The sequence below is a fragment of the Neopsephotus bourkii genome, unplaced genomic scaffold, assembly GCF_033783945.1.
Source record: "Neopsephotus bourkii isolate Nb327-2 ecotype Australia unplaced genomic scaffold, CSIRO-AGI_Nbou_v1 NB_272, whole genome shotgun sequence".
NCBI classification, from domain to species: Eukaryota; Metazoa; Chordata; class Aves; order Psittaciformes; family Psittacidae; genus Neopsephotus; species Neopsephotus bourkii.
The window spans coordinates 7,031,099-7,050,926 of record NW_026900781.1 but is presented as its reverse complement, the minus strand read 5'-3'; the positions used below and the strand labels follow the sequence as shown (position 1 = coordinate 7,050,926).

The following is a 19,828-nucleotide window of genomic DNA, read 5'->3' as shown; positions in this document are numbered from 1 at the left end:
GTCTTGTCTTCAGTTTGCCCAGCCCTTAACATGTCCAGTGCAGATGCAGTTTTAGTCAGTTCCCCACACAGGTATCATCTTAAGTGTTAGTGTTGCTGCTGATGAACATCTGTTACCAAAAGGCACAGTTTGTCCCTTGGTAAATCTTGGGCTTCCTTGTCCTCAGTTGGAATTTAGCAGGATAATTGCTTCCTGGACAGAAGAGAGTTACAATTCCAGGCTAAAATGCTAGGTTCTTTTGTATTTTGGTGATTGACACAGAATTTTTTTTTTAATAGCATATTGTAAAAATGGACCCTTGTCCTAAAATTGGGCTGCAGGTGTTGCACACCAGCAGTTTACATGAAGTGCAGTTCTTGCAGGTGACTTCTATATCTGTAAGTTCCACATCTGCAGGGGGTTTATCTACCACTGTGAGACATCCCACTTCACACACAGTTGTATTTATGGCAGTAGGGTAGGAGAGAAAAAGACTGGAGTTCTGTACTTCATTAGAAGATCTACTTGGAAAGTAATTCCATGCTGTGGGAATTTTGGAAATGCTAATCTTTAGGTAACCATGAAAGCAGGACTGAGAAACGAAGGAGCAGCAGGTTCTGTAGGAAAGCTGGGAAGATACTGATGTGGTTAAAAAACATTACAGAGCTAAGACTGGGCAGTACCAGCCCCGCAACAGCCTTCCTTCTGGAAGTGGTTCCTTCACTGCTGCGAGTGGTTTGTGTATCTTCAGGTCTTTGGAACCACCTGTACTGGTTTGAGTTCCCCAAATCCCCACACTGAGTGTGAGACACTGACACAGGTTCCCCAGAGAAGTTGTGGCTGCGTCATCCCTGGCCGTGTTCATGGATGAGGCTTTGAGCAACCTGGTCTAGTGGAAGATGATCCTGCCCGTGGCAGGGGTTGGAACCACATGAGCTTTAAGGTCCCTTCTAACCCAAACCATTGTGATACACGCACTCTTTAGGTGTGTGCTGTGACATGCTTTTGTCTCTGGTTGAGGGGGTGCACACTACATCACAGCTCCATCTTTCACTGTGAAGCACCTCTGTGTAATTTTTTGGTACATCCTGTGACTTTTTATTACTAAGTTCTACACAGGGAAGTTGGTTGTGGTTTTCTGCTCTGTTCCATCATTACCAGGGTGGATCAATGCTCTTAAGATGCAGAGCTGTAAGACTTCCCTCAACTTTTAGCAGAATAAAACACACGCACCACTTTTACATGTTAAATATTTGTACTAGAAACGAGGTGGTCTTGTTTTGAGGAAGAAAAGGCTGTGTTGAAGCTTTTTATACTCGCCTGCTTCCATCCGCCAAAACCGAGCAACAACTGACCTTCAGGATCTCACTTCCATTACTCACGCAACTCCGCCGAATGGCGGCACGCCGAGAGAGCACCTCTTGTCCCACCAGCTCCATCCCTTCCCTGCCGCGTCCCTCCGGAAACACGGGAATCCCCGTCCCCCAGGGCGGCCGGCATCACGCCGGCACGGACAGGGGGTGCATAAGTTGCGTTCCCGGAGCGATATAACTGGCGGAGCGCCGCCGCCTGGGCTTACCCGGCGCGGCCTCACCCCTTCACACACCTCCGCTCCCGGGTGCAGGTTTCCCCCCATCCCGCTTTGCGGACCCTGGCAGTCCGGCGAGCGCGCTGCTCGCGGGGCAGGTGGACGGGACGTTAACACGGCAGCGCTGCGCCACAGACCCTCCCGCTTCAAGCGAGCGGGCGGTGCCCGGGCGCGCGGGGCCTGCCGGTCGGTCCCGGTGTTGTGACGCAACCCGCGCGGGGTAGTGACGCACGGCCGCCCGGGCGGACGCTCTGTGGTTGGTTGGTCGGCCGGCCGGAGCGGGGGGGGGGAGGGGTGAAGCGGCTCGGCCGCGAGCGGGCGGTGCAGCGCGGTACGGTGCGGGGCCGGGCGGCGCCGGTGGAGCGCGAGCGAGGAGCGGGCGAAGGGCGCACGCGGGAGCGCGAGGGGAACGTGAGAAGGAGCGCGCGCGCGCGCCCCGGCGCGCGAGCCGAGCGAGCCGGCAGTGGAGTGGCGCGGCGGGGAGGGGCAGGCCGCGGAGCCCCCAGCGCAAGGCCGCGAGGCGCGTGGCGGGAGGGAGCGGTGCGCAGGCCGGGCCTGGCCGGGCCAGGCTGAGCTGGGGCGGTGACAGCCCTGAGCGCCGAGTGTAGCCGGGCCGCAGCGCAGGAGCGCGCCTGCACGAGGCGGCCGGCGGGGGCGGGGGCCGGGCCCGGCGCGCGCGCGCGGCGGGGCCGGGGCAGCGGTGGGGGGGGAAGGGGGCAGTAGAGGGGCCGGATCCTATCATGGCCTCGGACGGCGGCGGCGGAGGGGTCGGAGGCGGCGGCGGCAAGATTCGGACCCGGCGGTACCACCTGGGCGCCGCGAAGCCTCCGTATGCGAGGAACAAGCAGGTGAGGCGCGGCGGCGGGAACCCGCGGGTCACCCTCGGCGGGAGGAAGGCCTATTCCCCTAAGCCCCCTCAGCGGCGGGAGCAGGCCCAGCGCGGCGGAGCCTCCCCCTTTTTCCGTCTTTCCTCTTCCACATCCCCACACGTGCGCGGCTTTGGGTCGGGGTTTCCCGGTGGAGCGGCCCGGGGAGCGGAGAAGGGTTTCCCGCCGGGGCCGCGGGCATTGTGGGATTTCCGGGCGCTTTCCCCGCTCCCGCTCCGCCGGCAGTCCCGGCCCTTCGGGGGGATCCTCGCTTCCCTTTTGTCTCCCGCTGAGCCGGGGGAGATGCCCCCGCTTGACATGGAGCGAAGGCGGTAAGCGACCGCGTCGGCTGGGAGCTCCTTCCCCCGCCCTGCGGCTGGGGTGGGCCGGCCACCCGTCGGCGGAGTGGTCGCGGGGTTTTGTCTCAGGGCTGTGCAGTTCCTTAACCACCCCGGGGCTAACACCCGGAAGAATAAACTGCTGTCTGTATGCACCCGTCTCGTAGCGAGTTGTTATCCTTCCCCCCCCCCCCCGTTAAACTAATGCTGGGTTATCAGGCGTAGTTACTCTTCAGATTTAAGTGCGTCGCTTCTAAGATTTGTGTTTCTTGAGAAAGTTAAAATCGCAAATGAGTTTGAGTCGGGCCTCCTCGACTGTTTTTTTTTTTGTGGGATGCTGCATGCAGAGCCCTCGGGTCTGCGTCTGGTAGTTTCTTCAGCCTCTTTCCTGTGACTAAATGTGCTGATGCAGTGCAAGTGAAATGTAATTCATAAGGCATTTGTTCTCCTTTGTATTGTAGGACAGAGTAGATGGATAACAAAAACTAGCGTAAATTGTGGCACAGCAAAGAATCCCATGCCATTTGGAGTGGCTGGAGGGGGGAAGGAAGCAGAGATCTTCCCAACTGCCACTAGCCAAGAAATTGCAAGATGCCTAGAGACAGTGCTCTGGAAATTACTTCCACGTGTACTTATGAACCTGAAGTTGACTGTTCAGCCAAAACCTTTCCGTTATTGCATCGGTAACATAAGCTACGGGGTTGAGTATTATATACAAAATTGAGGGAGTGCTGTGCATGAGTGGTTGCTTGATTAGTTTCTGTTATTTGGGAAGTACTACACTTAGTGTTTTATATAGTGTTGTACAGCAGTGTTGTGCTTATAAAGCTAGGACAGTGACTTTATACAAAGGATCAGTGCGCTTTCAGAGCAGATGTCAACAGTTCTTAGGTGAATGCTGGAATAATGTTGAAATTCCTGTATCTCACGTGTGTTGATCCTGTGTAGGTAACTGATAAACTTTACGCTTGAATTTGAGATAATCAGTCTAGATAGTTTTCTGCCTCTTCCATCGTCTGTTATCTTGGCACTTTTTCTGGTAGGTTTATTTAAACAGTGTGCCAAAGCAGGCACGTGCTTGTGGAGGTCTGTGGGATTCTGCCCAGAGAATGGATGCTGTAAATTGAATACATAGATCAAATTAACAGTAATATACTGGGGGTGGGGGGTGGGGGTGGGAGGTAATTGTAATGATTAAATAAATAGGCAAACTGATAGATGTCAGACATGCCCACTTGTTCTAACGGATAGCTTTTTAACCCTGTGCAGCTAGCTAACCTGCATTACATTCAAAGATGAGCTCTGGGTAGATAGCTAACTTAAATGGGAATTAATTGACAAGTGTTCCTATTTTCAATACGGTGCCCACTCTGCAGAAGTATTCTGCACTTTAGTGTTAATTGTCTCTTGCTAATGAGTCTGGGAAGACAAGAAAGTGCTTAATGCAATCCTGACATGAGGTTATACCTGATTCTGATCCCCCTAAATGTTATCAATAAGTAGGTTCATAGAGATGCTTTATTAGAACTCTTAGAGGTACTTTGTGGTCAAAGCTGCAGTCCTGAAAACCCTCAGTCTCTTCTCATTGAGCTCTGAAGGTGCCTAAGCACAGTACTCAATATAGCTGATGCCTTTAAAGCTCTTGGGACATCTGATTTTTTAAGTTTTTTTTCCCCACTTCTCTGCGTGATGATGAGCATGATGCCTGGCTCATGACTGACTGCTTTCTGGATGTTGTTATTTTGCTGTAGTCTCCTGGGGAGTTCAGTCAGGTGAGAGTTCTCCAATCATGCCCAACATGTGCTGCAGAGTTAGTCTGCTCTAAAGTACAGTGACAGTTTTAGAAGACAGTTGGAAGAGGAGGTGTTGCTGCTGCTGCTTTTTAATGACTATTAGGTAAGTCATTTGTTCAGAATGTGGTAGACCCTGCTTTAGATGCCTTTTTGCCTGGAGGGTTCAACCTACATCTTCCACTTTCTGGGCAAATATCCCAGTTGCCAAGCTGTGTGTTGTCTCCAGTTCTCCTGGCTGAAGCTGTGTTACTATCCAGAAAAAGAAAGCATGATTCACTGAGCCAGAAGGAGGATGTCTAAGAAGATGTTGCTCTCCAAGACTGGAGACATACAGAGACTGATCTTTGATTTCAGAAGGTGTTTTATGTTGGATGTTTCTTGGAGCAAATATGCAAAGCCCAGTGTTTTCTGCCCTTTTCTCAGTAAACTTCAGGGCCGTGCATCATTATGTTTGTGTGCATGTTTTTTTTAAAAATCTAGTCTTTTTTTAAAAGTAGCCTCAAATAGGAAATTTAAACAGATGCGTGGAAGTGAAGACTCTGACTTGCAGTTTGCGTATTCTGGAAGGTGGTGATATGGCTACAGTCCCCACTTGTGAAGGAACTAAGTCATGGCATTTGCCCTTCTACCATCCTGCATTATAAAAAGTGCACTGTCAGCAGTGATACTAAACCAACAGCAGAAAGTAGCAGCACTATTAGGTAAAGATGGTATAGACTCACCCACTGTGAAGGTCTGTGAGGTGGGAATCACATCTCAGAGCCCTGTTGTAGCTCTGTGTTCGGCATTCTGGGGGTAGAACTGAGGAGTCCCTCCGCATTGACTGTGCTTTCCTACTTGTGAAGTGTTGACAGCTCCATGCTGAATGTGTTGATTTTAGATTACACTGTGCTTAGCGTGCTACCTGTTTACTCAGCCATCTCATGCTGAAATATCCAACCTCCCTCTGTATTGTGTAAGGAGCTTAGGCACTTGGGTGCTTCTCTGAGAGCTTCTCTGAGAGCTAAACATGTGCAAGTAAGGAGCTGTTGTGTCTCACATCTGGGTTTCATCTTCCGGATGTGGCCCTGGGGTTTCTGAATGCTGGTTTGTCCTCGTCATGTAGGTAGGCTGATGATAGGGATTACATGGTATGGGTGTGTTACTGCGATGACTGTTTACATTGCTGAGGTATTAAGCAGCTTCTAGTTTAGTATTTGTATATTCCGGTTGTTAATTTTATGTTTAATTTTGTGCTCTTGTGTGTGTGCCCTGGTTTAGCCTGGAATAGTGCCATTCTCGTGCAGGTAACATAGGTTTCAAAGTTTCTAAATGGGACTTATATGAGAAGAGCCTAAAACCACTTGTTTTGGTTATTTTTTTAATTTGATAATTAACTATTCAAATGAAAATGTCAAGGAACTTTGACTCACCTGAACTTTTAAGCTCATACAAGCAGATTTGAGCATGAGAAAAAACAATTACCTGAAAAGTCTTCATAACCTTCCCATAAACCTGCATGTTTATGTTAAGCTTCAGCCTGGAGCTGTTTGATATTAGAGATAATATTTGTAGATTGAAACTTCTGCTGTGGAGCGATAAGTTTTTGTTGTGTTATTTTTTTTTTCTTACACATGTACTTGCCTGTGCATATTTATAATGTAGATATGCTGCATGATACACAATAAAATGGTCCAAAGGTGTTTCTGCACGTTTGTAGTTGGTTTTGCACTGGTGTAGTTAGGATATTAGCTGAAAGAGGGGAGTAAGCAGCAGCTGCAAGGCACTTTCGCTAGTCCTGATCATTAAAGTCCTGTCTGGATTAGTGAGTTTCACAAAGTCACTTGAGAAATCGTGGGAGATTCTTCCCAGATGAAGTAGCCATGGTATCTGGAGCTTAGACTATATGCAGCAATGTTTTAATTGTTACTTTATCACCTGCTGCTGTCTTGAAGGTAGGCCAGTTGTAAACTATTGTTTGGAGTATGCATGGCATTTTCTTGTTGGGTGCTGACTGCAGGCAGTGGGCAGATGGGATCTTATAAACCACCAGGTTTATTTTGGGAGGAAATTATGAAACTCTCATGCTTAACAGTTCCTAGAGTACTGTGTTGAGTAATGCAAACTAGGTAAGGTTTCGTAAACATAAAGCAGGAAAATAGTAATTTAAATACCCTTTATTAAGAATGTCCATAGGGACCAACATGAGTGTAATTGTATTGGCTTAACTCCTATCAGGTACAATCCTATTGTACCTAGAAGCCTGCTTAGGTGGCTGTATTTAGGATTGTATGCATCTCTGCTTGTTTCGGTTTAGTAGTAGGCTAGCACATTAAAATGAATAGATTTGAAGAAATGTTTAGTATTTATTAAAAAAATTTATTTTAAATGAATGGGGTAGTAGTTAACATCAGAGGTTTTGTCTCTGTCCCAGCAATATCAGATGGTAGTAGTAAACCAGATGTTTAAATGTGGTACTTGGCTTTCTGCTGCTACTGGAAACAGAAATGTATCCTAACTGGGAAGAACTTTTTAAGCTGAGATATTGATAATTTTCTCTCATTTAGGCTAACAGTACTGCCAGTGGTACAACAAATTTGGAATGACGATTGCTATAGCATTTTTTAATATTTTGGGGTTTGCCTATCAAAGTATTATCATGACAGCCTTGGAGGCTGTGAAGTGTTGGAAAAAAAAAAACAGTATTAGTGAGCAGTACTTTAGGAGAGGAAAAAAGCAGATGAAATAGACTGTTAGGTGGGACACTGCAAATTGCCTTTGGTTCCTGGCAGCATATCACTTCCTCAGAGTTATTTATTCCTCCAGTCAGTAATTAGAACCGGTTCTTGCTCCCCTGCCATGGAGGAGCTGAGCTGCTGCTGATTCGAAGGACTGTGAGAGGACGGAGTTCAAAATGTCGTTGTGTGCCTAAAAAAGTTTGAGCAGAGCTGTTTCAGAGGGATGCAGATGTGGGCTACCGTAGCCTCTGTAACAAATATGTATCACAGTGGGATGACCTGCTCAGTGGACTTGGGGTGAGCAGTAGATGTTGTTTACCTGCACTTTTAACAAGGACCTCGGTATGGTCTTCTGTGTTATCCCTATAGTCCAGCTGGTGAAATGCAGACTTGTCAGGTGGACTGTAAAGTAGTTGAAAAATTAGTTGGGACCATTGGCCTCAAAGGGTTGTCAATCAGCAGTAGAAAATTCTAGTGACAGCTGCTTGTGAGTAGAGGCTCTTGGAGATTGATATTGACGTCTGTATTAACAGCATGGGATGAAGGAATGGCATACATCCTCAACGGGCTCCCAGATGATGCCAAACCTAGGGGAACATCAGCCGTATTGTATAGTGAAGGATGGGATTGCTTCTGAGGGATCTTGATAGAAATGGGCTGCTGGGAGCCTCATGAGGTTTGATAAAGGCAAATGCTGAGTCTTTCATCTGGGACAAAACAACCCCACCTACTTGCTGGACAGCAAATTGAACCTAAGTCAGCAGTATGCCATTGAGGTAAAGAAGGCCGACTGCATTCTGTGTGGTATTAGTAAGAATGTGGGAAGGGTATTGAGGAAGATATTTTTTCTGCTCTATTCAACACTTTTAGGACTGCATTTGGACTGTTGTGTCCAATTTTGGTCTTTCCAGTACCAGAAAAAAAATGTTTACATACTGGAGTGAGTCTAGTTGTAGGCAACCGAAAGGATCAGGGGGGTGAGACAGCTGTGTGTATTCAGCTTAAGAGCAAATAATAAACAAGAATATAAAGAAGGTACACCAAGGCTATTGTAGAAGGTTCACTGCAACAGGAAAAGAGACAATGGACTCAGTTGCAAAAGTGAAAATTCTGAGTTAATACCGGGACAAGCCTGTTAACTGTGAGGACAGCCAACATGTTGGAAGAACTGCCTAGAGAGTCTCCATCCCTGGAGCTGCGCAAAACCCAAGTGGGCACAGCAACCTGTTCTTGGCCTTTCTCTGAGCGGGAGGTTAGAGTAGGTGACCTGGGGTGTGATTTCAGTGTAAATGTCAATGTTACTCTAGGCTGATAATCCTTTTGTTGGTCCATCCTCTGTTTTCAAGGGAAGAGATAATGCCTCCTGTCTCGCCCCTTGGATTTTTATCTAGAGTAAATTGCAGGGTTGCCCTCAAGAACAGAATAGCTAAGAGGCTTTTCTCTTTCTTTAAAAACAAAAACAAAAAAATTACGTGGTCATTTTCTGCTGTTAAATTGCAAAAAATCCTCGAGGTTTTGCATTTTAAAGTTCTGTCTAATCGATCCAGTATTTATTGTGTAGCTCTTGTACATCTACAATATGTTGGATGTATTTATACAGTCATGAGAGAAGGAGGAGTTGCTCCTTAGTGTACATTTCTTGGTATGTACTACTAAGACAACATCATGAAAACTTTCCTCTGTGCTTTTTGTAACAATACAAGTCCTCAGTGATTAAGAATGAAATGTCCACCATGTTCTTCTACTGAAAAATCCTAGCCATTAGGCAGATTTTTTTAATTACTTGTTCCGGTATTAGATTACTTGTCTATGCGTTTTTGTGAACAGCTGCCCTAAATCTATTTCTTGTTTTCTTTTGTACACATCTCTTGTGGTAGGTATCTTTCCTCTTGGCAATACATTCCATATTTTATTTTATCACAGAATCTCAGACTTGGGTTGGAAGGGACCTTAGAGATCATCCAGGTCCAGCCCCCTGCCACGGGCAGGGACACCGTCCACTGGCCCAGGTTGCTCAAAACCCCATCCAACCTGGCCTTGAGCGCTGCCAGGGGTGGGCAGCCACAGCTTCTCTGGGCAACCTTTTCCAGTGCTTCACCACCCTCACAATCAAGAGCTTTTCCCTAATACCTAATCTATATCTCTCCTGTTTCAGTTTGCTACGCTTAAAGTCTTTACTTGCCTTGTCCTTATGCCTAAATGCCGCAGGTCTTATCTGCCTGTTAGAAGTGTCTAATTGAAGGTACAATTTAAATGCACTTTTTAAGCCAAAGAGATGGTAATTTTGCTAACAGTTGAGCTCCTTGAAGGTGGTGTTATTCATGCTATATGTCACCACCTCTGGTGGGAGATTGTTAGACAAGCAACTTTGTTGGTGGAAGGGACTGGGTATGTAATCTCTAAACCCTTTAAGCCAAATCAGTTGGACCGTCTTAAAACTGAGTGAAGGCAAGCATGAGCTAGCTTGTTTGACTTTGCCTGAAGCGTAAGTAGTTTTGCAACTTGCTGATACAGTGTTTGTCACTGTGGTATTCTAGATTACTGTACAAAAATACTAATTAAAAGATCTTCTGTTAACTGTAAGATTTGGTTTTCTTTGTTTTTATTGGAGAGTTTACAAATACATTCTCCTTCTTTTGACAAGAAAAGACTTTTTCTCCCCTTTGTCTAGGAAATGCAACAGCACTAAAGCTTTTGTATTAGGGTAACTAGTAATTTCTGAGGGGGAGAAATTTCCTTTGAGTTTCTGTAACTTATAATTGTGTGTTGAATTTAATTACAGTGTTTTTGTGATTGGCTTGGTTGTGACCATTTTTTTTTTTTTTTAAAGAAGCATCTTTTTGTTCATCTTTGCCAGGAAAAACTTACACAAACACATGGACACTAGCATGCACTCAAGTCTGACAGTTTTAGCACACACACACTAGCATTGCCTGCAGAAAATTTTCTCCTTGCTGAGGTTATTCATTACTGTCTCCATAGCTCTGCTATGGAAAGAGTTGGGTGAGAGTGTCCCGGAGAACTGACTTTGCTTTTAGTTGTGATTGTGTTTTGAATCAAACTCTTTGCTTAAGGCAGGTGAGTCTCCTGACTTCGTCCACTACTAGACCTCAAGGCCTGGTGACTTCCAAGAGTACAGTAAATCAAGCAAAGAGTTAAACAGGTCATCTGGTCTTTTCTTTGAGTTGCAGGTCTAATGTGTAAAGATCTTTGCCTTAAATGCAGGAAAGAGAAAGAGCTTGCCATTTCTATTATAAATTCTACTTGGTGAAATAGAAATGCTGTAATGAATTGGGTCTTACTGTATAGAGAATACCTACAAGATAGATACTTTAATGCAAGAACTGTGTATTTGAGTCCTAAATATAAAATGTGTGTTAGCATACTGTGCTAAATCTGGTTAACTTGTACTAATGGCCTTGTAAAGACCATCTAGTGCTATTTGAAATAGATTTCTTGATCATTCTGATTTTAAAAACTTAAAACTTTCTGTCTGTGTGGTTATGTCAGAGTTTGCTCTGTGGCAGTGTGGCAGTCTTTCAATAAATAAATAGCAACTGTGCTTACAGTCCCTTCTTAAATTGAGAAAGAACCCCTTTAAAAATGCTTGTGAAGTATTAAGTCAAAGTAGTTCTCTTTAATCTTAATTTTTTTTGTTTGTTTTGATGATGATAGATTTCTGTCTCAAGAGTGTAGCAGTGAACATACACTCAGTAATTTACAGTGCCCATCACTGGTCAGTGCTGAGGATGAACTAGAACCTAATGTAGTGCTTTTACAACGAAGGAAGAAAAGTGCCCTGTACTTCGTGTGCTCTTTGTAATGTCACAGTGTAATGTCACTGTGTCAACTAAAGGTGTGAACAGAGCATGAGATAAAACCATTCAGTGTGACAAGGATTTAACCTAGTGGGTTATCATTGATTTAGCTACTCGAGCATGCACTGGCATTTTGCACTCAGATGGAAGTGATAATGATGGGTACAGATGTGCAAACAGTGCCAAAACGTAAAACAGCACCTGAAGTTTCCTGTACTGCTTATTCTAAAGCTAACTAGACATAGGACAATAAGGCTCACTTCAAGCAATGAAAAGGAAATATACTGGCATCTGGTATCATAATCCCTTCTTCATGATTTTTAGAAATAAATCTGATCTAGTCCGCTTGCCTTAAAGAAAATTGTTGTTTTAAAATGTTACATAATTAATGGCATTCCTGGAACATATTGTTCATATTAAGTCATAGTTTTATTGTCTTTTTTTTTCTAAATGAAATGTCAAACTCTGCTGTCCTTCATCCAAATTGAAACCAGTCCCCAAGTAGCAAAAGCAGAGTTAGTTTAAGCCGGTCTGAGTTTGCTGCTGCAAGAGACAATCATGTCATGTTCCCACTTCTGTTTCTGCAGCCCAGCCACGTGGTAAGCTGGACCAGTGACCTTGAAGGGCAGTCCTCACTATCACGGTGTGTAGGTGAATTTTTGGCGGGATCTTTTAGATAGAGCCCTGATACAGTTTGTCCCTTTGCTGCATACGTGTGCTGGCAGCAGAGCAAGGGAAGGGTGAGTTGAAGAGAGCAGAAAGGGACAATCTTTAATGGCGGTACAGACCCAGGATGGTTAAAAGAATGGATAATCTTTGTTTCTTTGTCCTGGCTCCCTGATCTTGCTTTCTCTCAGGCCAGTTCTGGTGCGCTGAGCCAGTTGAACTCATTAGTCCAGCAGAGAAACATGTACTTTCTTTGCCAGATTAATGAATTCAGCTAGTATGGAGAGTTGCTGTTATGTGCCAGAGCTGGTGTGAGGTAACCATGGGGGATGGAGAGGGCATGAAAATGTTTTCAGTGGTTGAAAATGGTTAGATCTGCTCTATAATGGTGAACTTCACTGTTAGGTGCAGGTTTTCTTTTTGAGGAATCACTGATTCATATGTTCTAACAACATGAACTTTGAAATGGGAAGCAAATAAATCTCAGAGGCCTGGAGGTAAAAATTTCATGCTTTGCAGAGGTTTGTATACAGTGAAGTGGAAATTAGTTCTTTTATCTGGTTATGTATTTTGCATCTCTGTGCACATACATGTGTCCTGGGTTCAGCAGTAGCAGTCATTTTTCTCCTTCTTGGTAGCTGGTGCAGTGCTGTGTTTTGACTTTCGGGCTGGGAACAGAGCTGAAAAAAATGGTGTTTTGGTTTGACAAAGGACTTTGTGGGCCTCATGCTCTGCCAGAGAGGAGGGGAAGCCGGGAGGAAGCAGAGACAGGACACCTGACCCAAACTAGCCAGAGGTATTCCATACCACAGCACATCATGCCCTGGATGTAACTGGGAGTTACCCAGAAGGGGGAGTGGACTGAGTGTTGGAGGAGGTATCAGTTGGTGCTTGGTCGGGCTGGGGGGGTGAGTTATATCGGTTGGCTGATGGTGAGTGGTTGTATTCTCTTCCCTTGTTATCTCCTTTATCATTATTAATATTGGTGGTAGCAATAGTGATTTGTGTTATACCTTAGTTACTAAACTGTTCTTATCTCAACCTGTGGGAGTTGCATTCTTTTTGATTCTCCTCTCCATCCCTCCAGGAGTAGGGGGAGGGAAAGAAGGGGGGGAGTGAGTGAACGAGCTGGGGTTAAACCACAACAGTTCTTTTTGACGCTCAGTGTGGGGCACGAGGGGTTGAGATAATGACAGGTCTGACTGGATTGATAGGCACTCATCACAATGCTGATTCATTGGCTCTCAGAGTTGTTCCTCTTGATCTCACAGCTTCAGAATGTAGTACATTACTTAGACCAAGTATCTGCTGTGTTAGTATTTACCAAGTGTGGGACTTGGGCTAAGGTTCCTGTCTCACTGTACTTTATGGCAACGACTTGTAATATGGGCGGGCTCCAGCAGCAGGGTGGGACAGATGTGGCCGTGGACTGGTAACTGGCCGTCCAGCTGTTCCTCACCGTCCTGGCCCTCGCCCTCACCTCTGTCTGCGTGAGGCCGCGGGGAGCCGAGGGGGAGCGGCCCTGGGAGCCGGCGGCTGCTGAAACTGCCCGGGAGAGCGGCCCCGGAGACCAAACAGGAGCGGGGCCGGAGGCCGTGAGGGGACGGCTGCCAGTGGAGGAGCAGAAGGAGGCAGCAGCCGAGCAGAGGGACAAGGTGGCGGAGGAGCCCAGCCCCACGGCCGAGGCAGCCCCGCGACAGCCGAGACCATTCCCCAGACAGGCGGCCTGGGAAGAATACAGGGATATTGTCCCGGAAGCTAGGGACCAGGTTAGGAAAGCTAAGGCCCAGTTAGAATTAAACTTGGCTAGGGATATTAAGGATAACAGGAAGGGATTCTACAGGTACATAGTGAATAAAAAACAGATTAGGGAGAACATAGGCCCCCTCAGGAAGCTCTCAGGTGAACCAACTACACAGGATTTGGAGAAGGCTGAGGTTCTGAATGACTTCTTTGCCTCAGTCTTCTCTAGCAAAGGCTCTGACCGCATCACCCAAGTCTTGGAAGGCAGATGCAGGGACTGTGAGAATGAAGACCTTGGGCCCACTGTAGGAGAGGAGCTGGTTCGAGACCATCTTAAAAATCCAAACGTGCACAAGCCCATGGGTCCTGATGAAATCCATCCACGGGTCCTGAAAGAGCTGGCAAATGAAGTTGCTAAGCCGCTGGCCATCGTATATGAAAAATCATGGCACTCAGGAGAAGTTCCCAACCACTGGAAAAAGGGAAATATAACCCCCATTTTCAAGAAGGGGAAAATGGATGACCCGGAGAATTACAGACCAGTCAGTGTCACCTCTGTGCCTGGCAAAATCTTGGAGCAGATTCTCCTGGAAGGCATGCTAAGCCACATGAAAAACAACAAGGTGCTTGGTGACAGCCAGCATGGCTTCACTAAGGGGAAATCCTGCCTGACCAGTTTGGTGGCCTTCTATGATGGGGCTACAGAACAGATGGACAGCGGTAGAGCAGTTGATGTCATCTACCTGGACTTGTGTAAAGCGTTCGACACTGTCCCACACAACATCCTTGTCTCTAAACTGGAGGGACATCAATTTGATGAATGGACCACTCGGTGGATAAAGCACTGGCTGGATGGCCATACGCAAAGACTTGTGGTCAATGGCTCAATGTCCAGCTGGAGACCAGTACCGAGTGGTGTCCCTCAGGGATTGGTGTTGGAACTGGTCTTGTTCAACATCTTTGTAGCTGACATGGACCATGGGATTGAGTGCGCCCTCAGCAAGTTTGCCAATGACACCGAGATGTGTGGTTCAGTTGATACTCTGGAGGGAAGGAATGCCATCCAGAGGGACCTTGACATGCTTGTGAGGTGGGCTGATGCCAGCCATGAAGTTTAACCATGCCAAGTGCAAGGTCCTCCACCTGGGTCGGAGCAATCGCAGGCACAGCTACAGGCTGGGCAGAGAAGAGATTCAGAGCAGCCCTGCAGAGAAGGACTTGGGGGTGCTGGTCGATGAGAAAATGAACATGAGCCGGCTTCAGTGGGCGCTTGCAGCCCCGAAAGCCAACTGTATCCTGGGCTGTATCAAAAGGAGTGTGACCAGCAGGTCGAAGGAGGGGATCCTGCCCCTTTATTCTGCTGTCGTGAGACCTCACTTTGAGTTTTGTGTGCAGTTCTGTTGTCCTCAACATAAAAAGGACATGGAACTGTTGGAAGAAGTCCAGAGGAGGGCCACGAGGACGATGAGGGGACTGGAGCACCTCCCATATGAAGATAGGCTGAGAAAGTTGGGGCTGTTCAGCCTGGAGAAGGCTGCATGGAGACCTCCTAACAGCCTTCCAGTATCTGAAGGGGGCATACAGGGATGCTGGGGATGGACTCTTCATTAGGGACTGTAGTGATAGGACAAGGGGTAATGGGTTCAAACTTAAACAGGGGAAGTTTAGAATGGATGTAAGGAGGAAATTCTTTCCTGTTAGGGTGGTGAGGCACTGGAATAGGTTGCCCAGGGAGGTTGTGAATGCTCCATCCCTGGCAGTGTTCAAGGCCGGGTTGGACGAGGCCTTGGGTAATATGGTTTAGAGCGAGGTGTCCCTGCCCATGGCAGGGGGGTTGGAACTAAATGATCTTAAGGTCCTTTCCAACCCTAACTATTCTGTGATTCTATAAGCTGCCCGCCAAGCCCCAGGAGGATGTAGGAGACCACGCAGCATTTCCCAGCAAGGCAGAGGAGGAAAAGCTGGACTCAGAAAAAGAGAAGCTGGTGGTAGGAGAGCCGGCAAGCACAGCAGCTACACCAGCCCCAGTGACAAGTACAGCACCATCATCTGAGAGTTCTGAAGGTCTTGAATGGCTTTTGGGTATCCTTGGGACCTGCCTGCTGACTGTGATGGGGATCAGCATGTTGGCACACACACAGAGTGTGTTTTACCCATGACCATTTTGTCTGATCCTGAAATTTAAGCAGAGTAGGGTTTGGGTCTTCTCTGAGGTTAGACAACGATACGGGAGGACCAGGAGGTTTTCCTCAAGGCTGGACAGTCACGAGTGGCAGGGTGTGTGGGACAGTATGGGCGAGTATCTGGTCCAGTGGGCCCTTCCAGTGCTTTGGAAGTGTCAGAGATGGAAGGCAGCTGTATGGAGTCCCCTGCGACAAGTTGCAGTAACTGCTGAAGGGGATGGTGACTTATTTTGAGCCTGGTGGGCCCATGACACTTCAGGCCATCAGAGCAGAGATGCAGCATAGAGATGGACTCATGACCGAGGGGTGGACTTAGCAATGGACACTATTGCCCAGGTTATTCACAAGTGTGAACACTGCACACAGCCTCTCCTGCTCTGAAAGACTGTTACAAGAGATGGAGGCTGCCATCATGGACCAGGTGGACTCAGCAGCTTTATAGGGACTGGTCCATGCACTAAGATGAGAGTGCACTGAGATAAGTGATGGTATATTGAAAATGTGGGATCTGAGCATGACGTGAATGGTATGGAATAAGGGGTGGATAATGCCCTGGGTTCAGCAGTAGCAGTCATTTTTCTCCTTCTTGGTAGCTGGTGCTGGGCTGTGTTTTGACTTTCGGCCTGGGAGCAGAGCTGATAAAAATGATGTTTTGGTTTGGCCAAGGACTTTGTGAGCCTCATGCTCTGCCAGGGAGGAGGTGAAGCTGGGAGGAAGCAGAGACAGGACACCTGACCCAAACTGACCAAAGAGGTATTCCATACCACAGCACATCATGCCCTGGATGTAACTGGGAGTTACCCAGAAGGGGGAGTGGACTGAGGGTTGAAGGAGGTATCAGTTGGTGCTTGGTCGGGCTAGGGGGGCGAGTTATATCGGTTGACTGATGGTGAGTGGTTGTATTCTCTTTCCTTGTTATTTCCTTTATCATTATTATTACTGGTGGTAGCAGCAGTGGTTTGTGTTATACCTTAGTTACTAAACTGTTCTTATCTCAACCCGTGGGAGTTGCATTCTTTCTGATTCTCCTCTCCATCCCTCTGGGAGTAGGGGGAGGGAAAGAAGGGGGGGAGTGAATGAGCTGGGTTTAAACCACAACAACATGGTAGTGTATAACCTTTGTATAATCTATATATAATATTTTTCATGCATCTTTTCATACATCTGGGATTTACCTAAGCTGCTCAAACTGAATCAAGTCCGTTACAAAAAATACATATTTTCCAGTAATGCATCATTGGTGAGTACTCCTGCCAGCATACACCATCCCCTATCCTCCATGCTACTGGAAAGACCCTTATGAGCTTGGAAAACTCCTATTCCGTAAATATTTTTGGCCAAGTAGCCTACTTCTAAGTGTGTAAGTTGAACTGTGATCATAACTTGATTTTCTTCCTTTATATAACTCTGTTGAAATGATTGTATTTTAAGGTAGGAAGATATATGTTTTTTTACTATTTAGTATTTCTGTCTACATAGCGCTTGCTTAGAATTGCATCTCAAGGCAATATGCCTTGAGTAACTGAAGCTGTAGTTAGTGTTGTGGTGTTTGTATACATAAACACAGATATATCTAGCAGAGCTGCAGACACTTAAGATGATTCATGGAATCTGCAAAACTGTTGTAAATAGCTGTTCCTAAGTACTGGATCTTTTCAGCAGATTTTTTTGTGGTTTGGATTTTTTTTTCTTGCGTGTTTGTTTACTTTTCTGCTGATACTTTAGGATAAGAATAGAGTATGAGCGCACTTAAGATGAGCAGACAGCTGTTGGTACTGACAGCAGCTCTCAGACTGCTGAAATCAGTCAAGTTAAGGACTAAACCACATTCACTGACTGAAACACTGCTACATGTAGTCAGGATTGCCAGTAGGCTGCATCTACTGCCCTTTCACGATACTATGTTTGGTGCCTCTGTGGCCTGTAGAGATGAGCTGTTAAGAACATTAAAGCTCGTAACAGTCAGTGCCACTTCCTCTGCTTCCAATTTGGTTTTGGAAACTAGAAGAGTTTTTGTGCCATAGCATGTTCAGTGTAGGTGTAGTGAATGAAGGTGTTCAGGAAGGACTGGTGAGCATTTGTGGCATGAGGAGTTTGGGATTTGAGCAGTTTGCTCAGATTTTGCTGGAGGAATAAGCCTGTTAAAATTGTCTTGTGCTTTGTCTTGTGTATTTCACCTCTGAAGATTTGTTTGCATCAGTGAGCTGTGCAGCATCCTTGCTAGCCTTATAAAAGGGTTAGTGATGCCTGTGTGGGGAGATGGTAGTACCAAGGAACCTAGGATGACAAAGTATGAAACTGGTGGCACAGGAGGGGTAGGGAGCATGTTCTGCTGCTGACAGGGTAGGCTTATGTTGCATGCTCAGGGAGAGGGAAAGGGTGTTCAAACACATCCTGAAGTTGAAGAATAAGAAAACTAAAAGTTAGGGTAAGATTAAAATCAACCAGCTTTAAAAACAGTGTAAGGCATGACACTGCTGAAGTCCTGGCAAGATTATGGAAGTGTGCATTTTTAAAATGTGCAGTTGGTCAGTGGTACCTTAACTGCCTGCCTTGGACAGGAATCCAGACATAGGGCTTTATTGGTTGGCTCTCAGCTGTGATGGGCAGGTAAGAGGTGCCATAAGGAAATACTCATTTTCTTGCTTTCTTTTTCTGTTGTGAGAATGGGCATGCCCTGGAGTGTGTGGCTTACTTTAGTAAGGATGTGGGATTTTTTTAGCAAGAGCTGTGTTTCATGATGGCTTATGCAGAATGCCTTAATAGTTCTTTCACAGTGCCTTTAATCAGTATTTTCATTTTGCAGACAGAAAATGGAGGTGTGTTTCCATGTATTTTGCTTTTCCTTGCTTTGTCACTAAGCCAGCAGTATTTTGGAGCACAAAACAACACTTTTGGTCTTCCCCTGAGCCTAAGCCAGATGGAGCAGCCTATTAATACTTGTTACAGTGTGGCTGCATGAAATCCAGCTCCTGAATTGGTTTGGGAGGTTACATCAGTGTTAGTGCTGATGATATGGACACGCTAGCAAGGCTGCCACATGCACGAAAGGGTCAAACGAGCATGCTTTTAGGTGTGGATGGTAAAATGTCATCTTGGTTAATTATTTATTAGCTAGATTCTCCATTTATTCATTTATATTACTAATGATTGGGTGTTTATTCTTCTGGATGCCTATGACTTCTTCCATCTTGAGTCTCAGGTAGTTTCAGTCCTAGGAGCAAAAAGAATCATTTAGGTCAGTTTTATGGCCAATTATGTCTATTCTCTGATGGAGAAACACTAGCAATGCTGAGTGCAGTAGTGGCCAACTTTCTGGATATAGCATTGCCTTGGATGCAGTTTGTGTCCTAACCATTTGCTTACTGCATTCACTCCTGTGAGTTCCTGATACACTTCTATTCATAACAGCAAAATACTTGCCCTAAAAAGTGGGACAGTGTCACAGGCAAAGGTGGAAGTGGGGCTGAGGGCAGAGTTGCGGGACTGCCTCTTTGCTGATACTGTGCACTGAACTATTTGTGAACTCTAGTATTACATAGTGTTAGTTTTTGTGGGAAGCTGAGGCTTAGTATTTATGTAGAATAGCAGCAACATCTTAAGCATGGTACATGGTGTATATCTTTGTGTGGTAATTGTGATGGATATGTTTATAACTCAGTATTCTGTCTGGTTTAAACTGTCTCTGAATATTTTGTCTTTGTGCAAATACAAGATTGAGTTACAGATCTTTACGAAAAACATCAAATTGTAAGTTGACTTTCTGTGAAAAGGCTGTTTTCTGCCTTCCGTATCTCCTCTTTCTCCACACCCTTCTTAACTTTAGATTCAAGGGTGCCTAATTTGTTCATAACTCCTGTTAGTTGGTGTTTGCACTATTGTGTATCAGAGACTTGAATAAATGATATGAGCTTCTTTTTTCATTTGTGTGCTATATTTTTTTAAAAAGAAAGTTGAATACAGAAGGATTCTGGTTTCACAATTGCTTACTAGACTGTAACTATTACATGCTCAAAGAACATTCTCAATTTCTACACCTGAATTACTATTTTGACTGGAAAATTTTGTTGCCTAAACCCAGAAAAATACCTTGCCAGAGCCTTTGGTACATGTGTTACCAACTGATAATGGAGTTCA

General features: G+C 45.9%; 2 protein-coding genes across 6 annotated transcripts in view; both read left to right on the top strand.

Annotated features, from left to right (window-relative positions):
* Nucleotides 1–2,257: 2,257 nt before the first annotated feature.
* LOC133208528 (nuclear pore complex protein Nup153-like) overlaps nt 2,258–19,828 on the top strand; it is a 47,394-nt gene continuing 29,823 nt past the window's right edge. For 4 of the 5 annotated variants that reach the window (XM_061346445.1, XM_061346442.1, XM_061346441.1 and 1 more), the window contains exon 1: nt 2,263–2,415. In XM_061346445.1, the coding sequence (XP_061202429.1) occupies nt 2,308–2,415 (108 nt within the window). In that variant the 5' untranslated portion in view covers nt 2,263–2,307. Of the gene's footprint in view, nt 2,416–19,828 lie in introns of all 5 variants that reach the window. The other variant, XM_061346444.1, reaches the window with a different exon arrangement.
* Nucleotides 8,438–19,828, top strand: part of LOC133208423 (nuclear pore complex protein Nup153-like) — a 40,190-nt gene continuing 28,799 nt past the window's right edge. The window contains exon 1 of the mRNA XM_061346249.1: nt 8,438–8,539. Within this exon, the coding sequence (XP_061202233.1) occupies nt 8,438–8,539 (102 nt within the window). The remainder of the gene's footprint in view (nt 8,540–19,828) is intronic.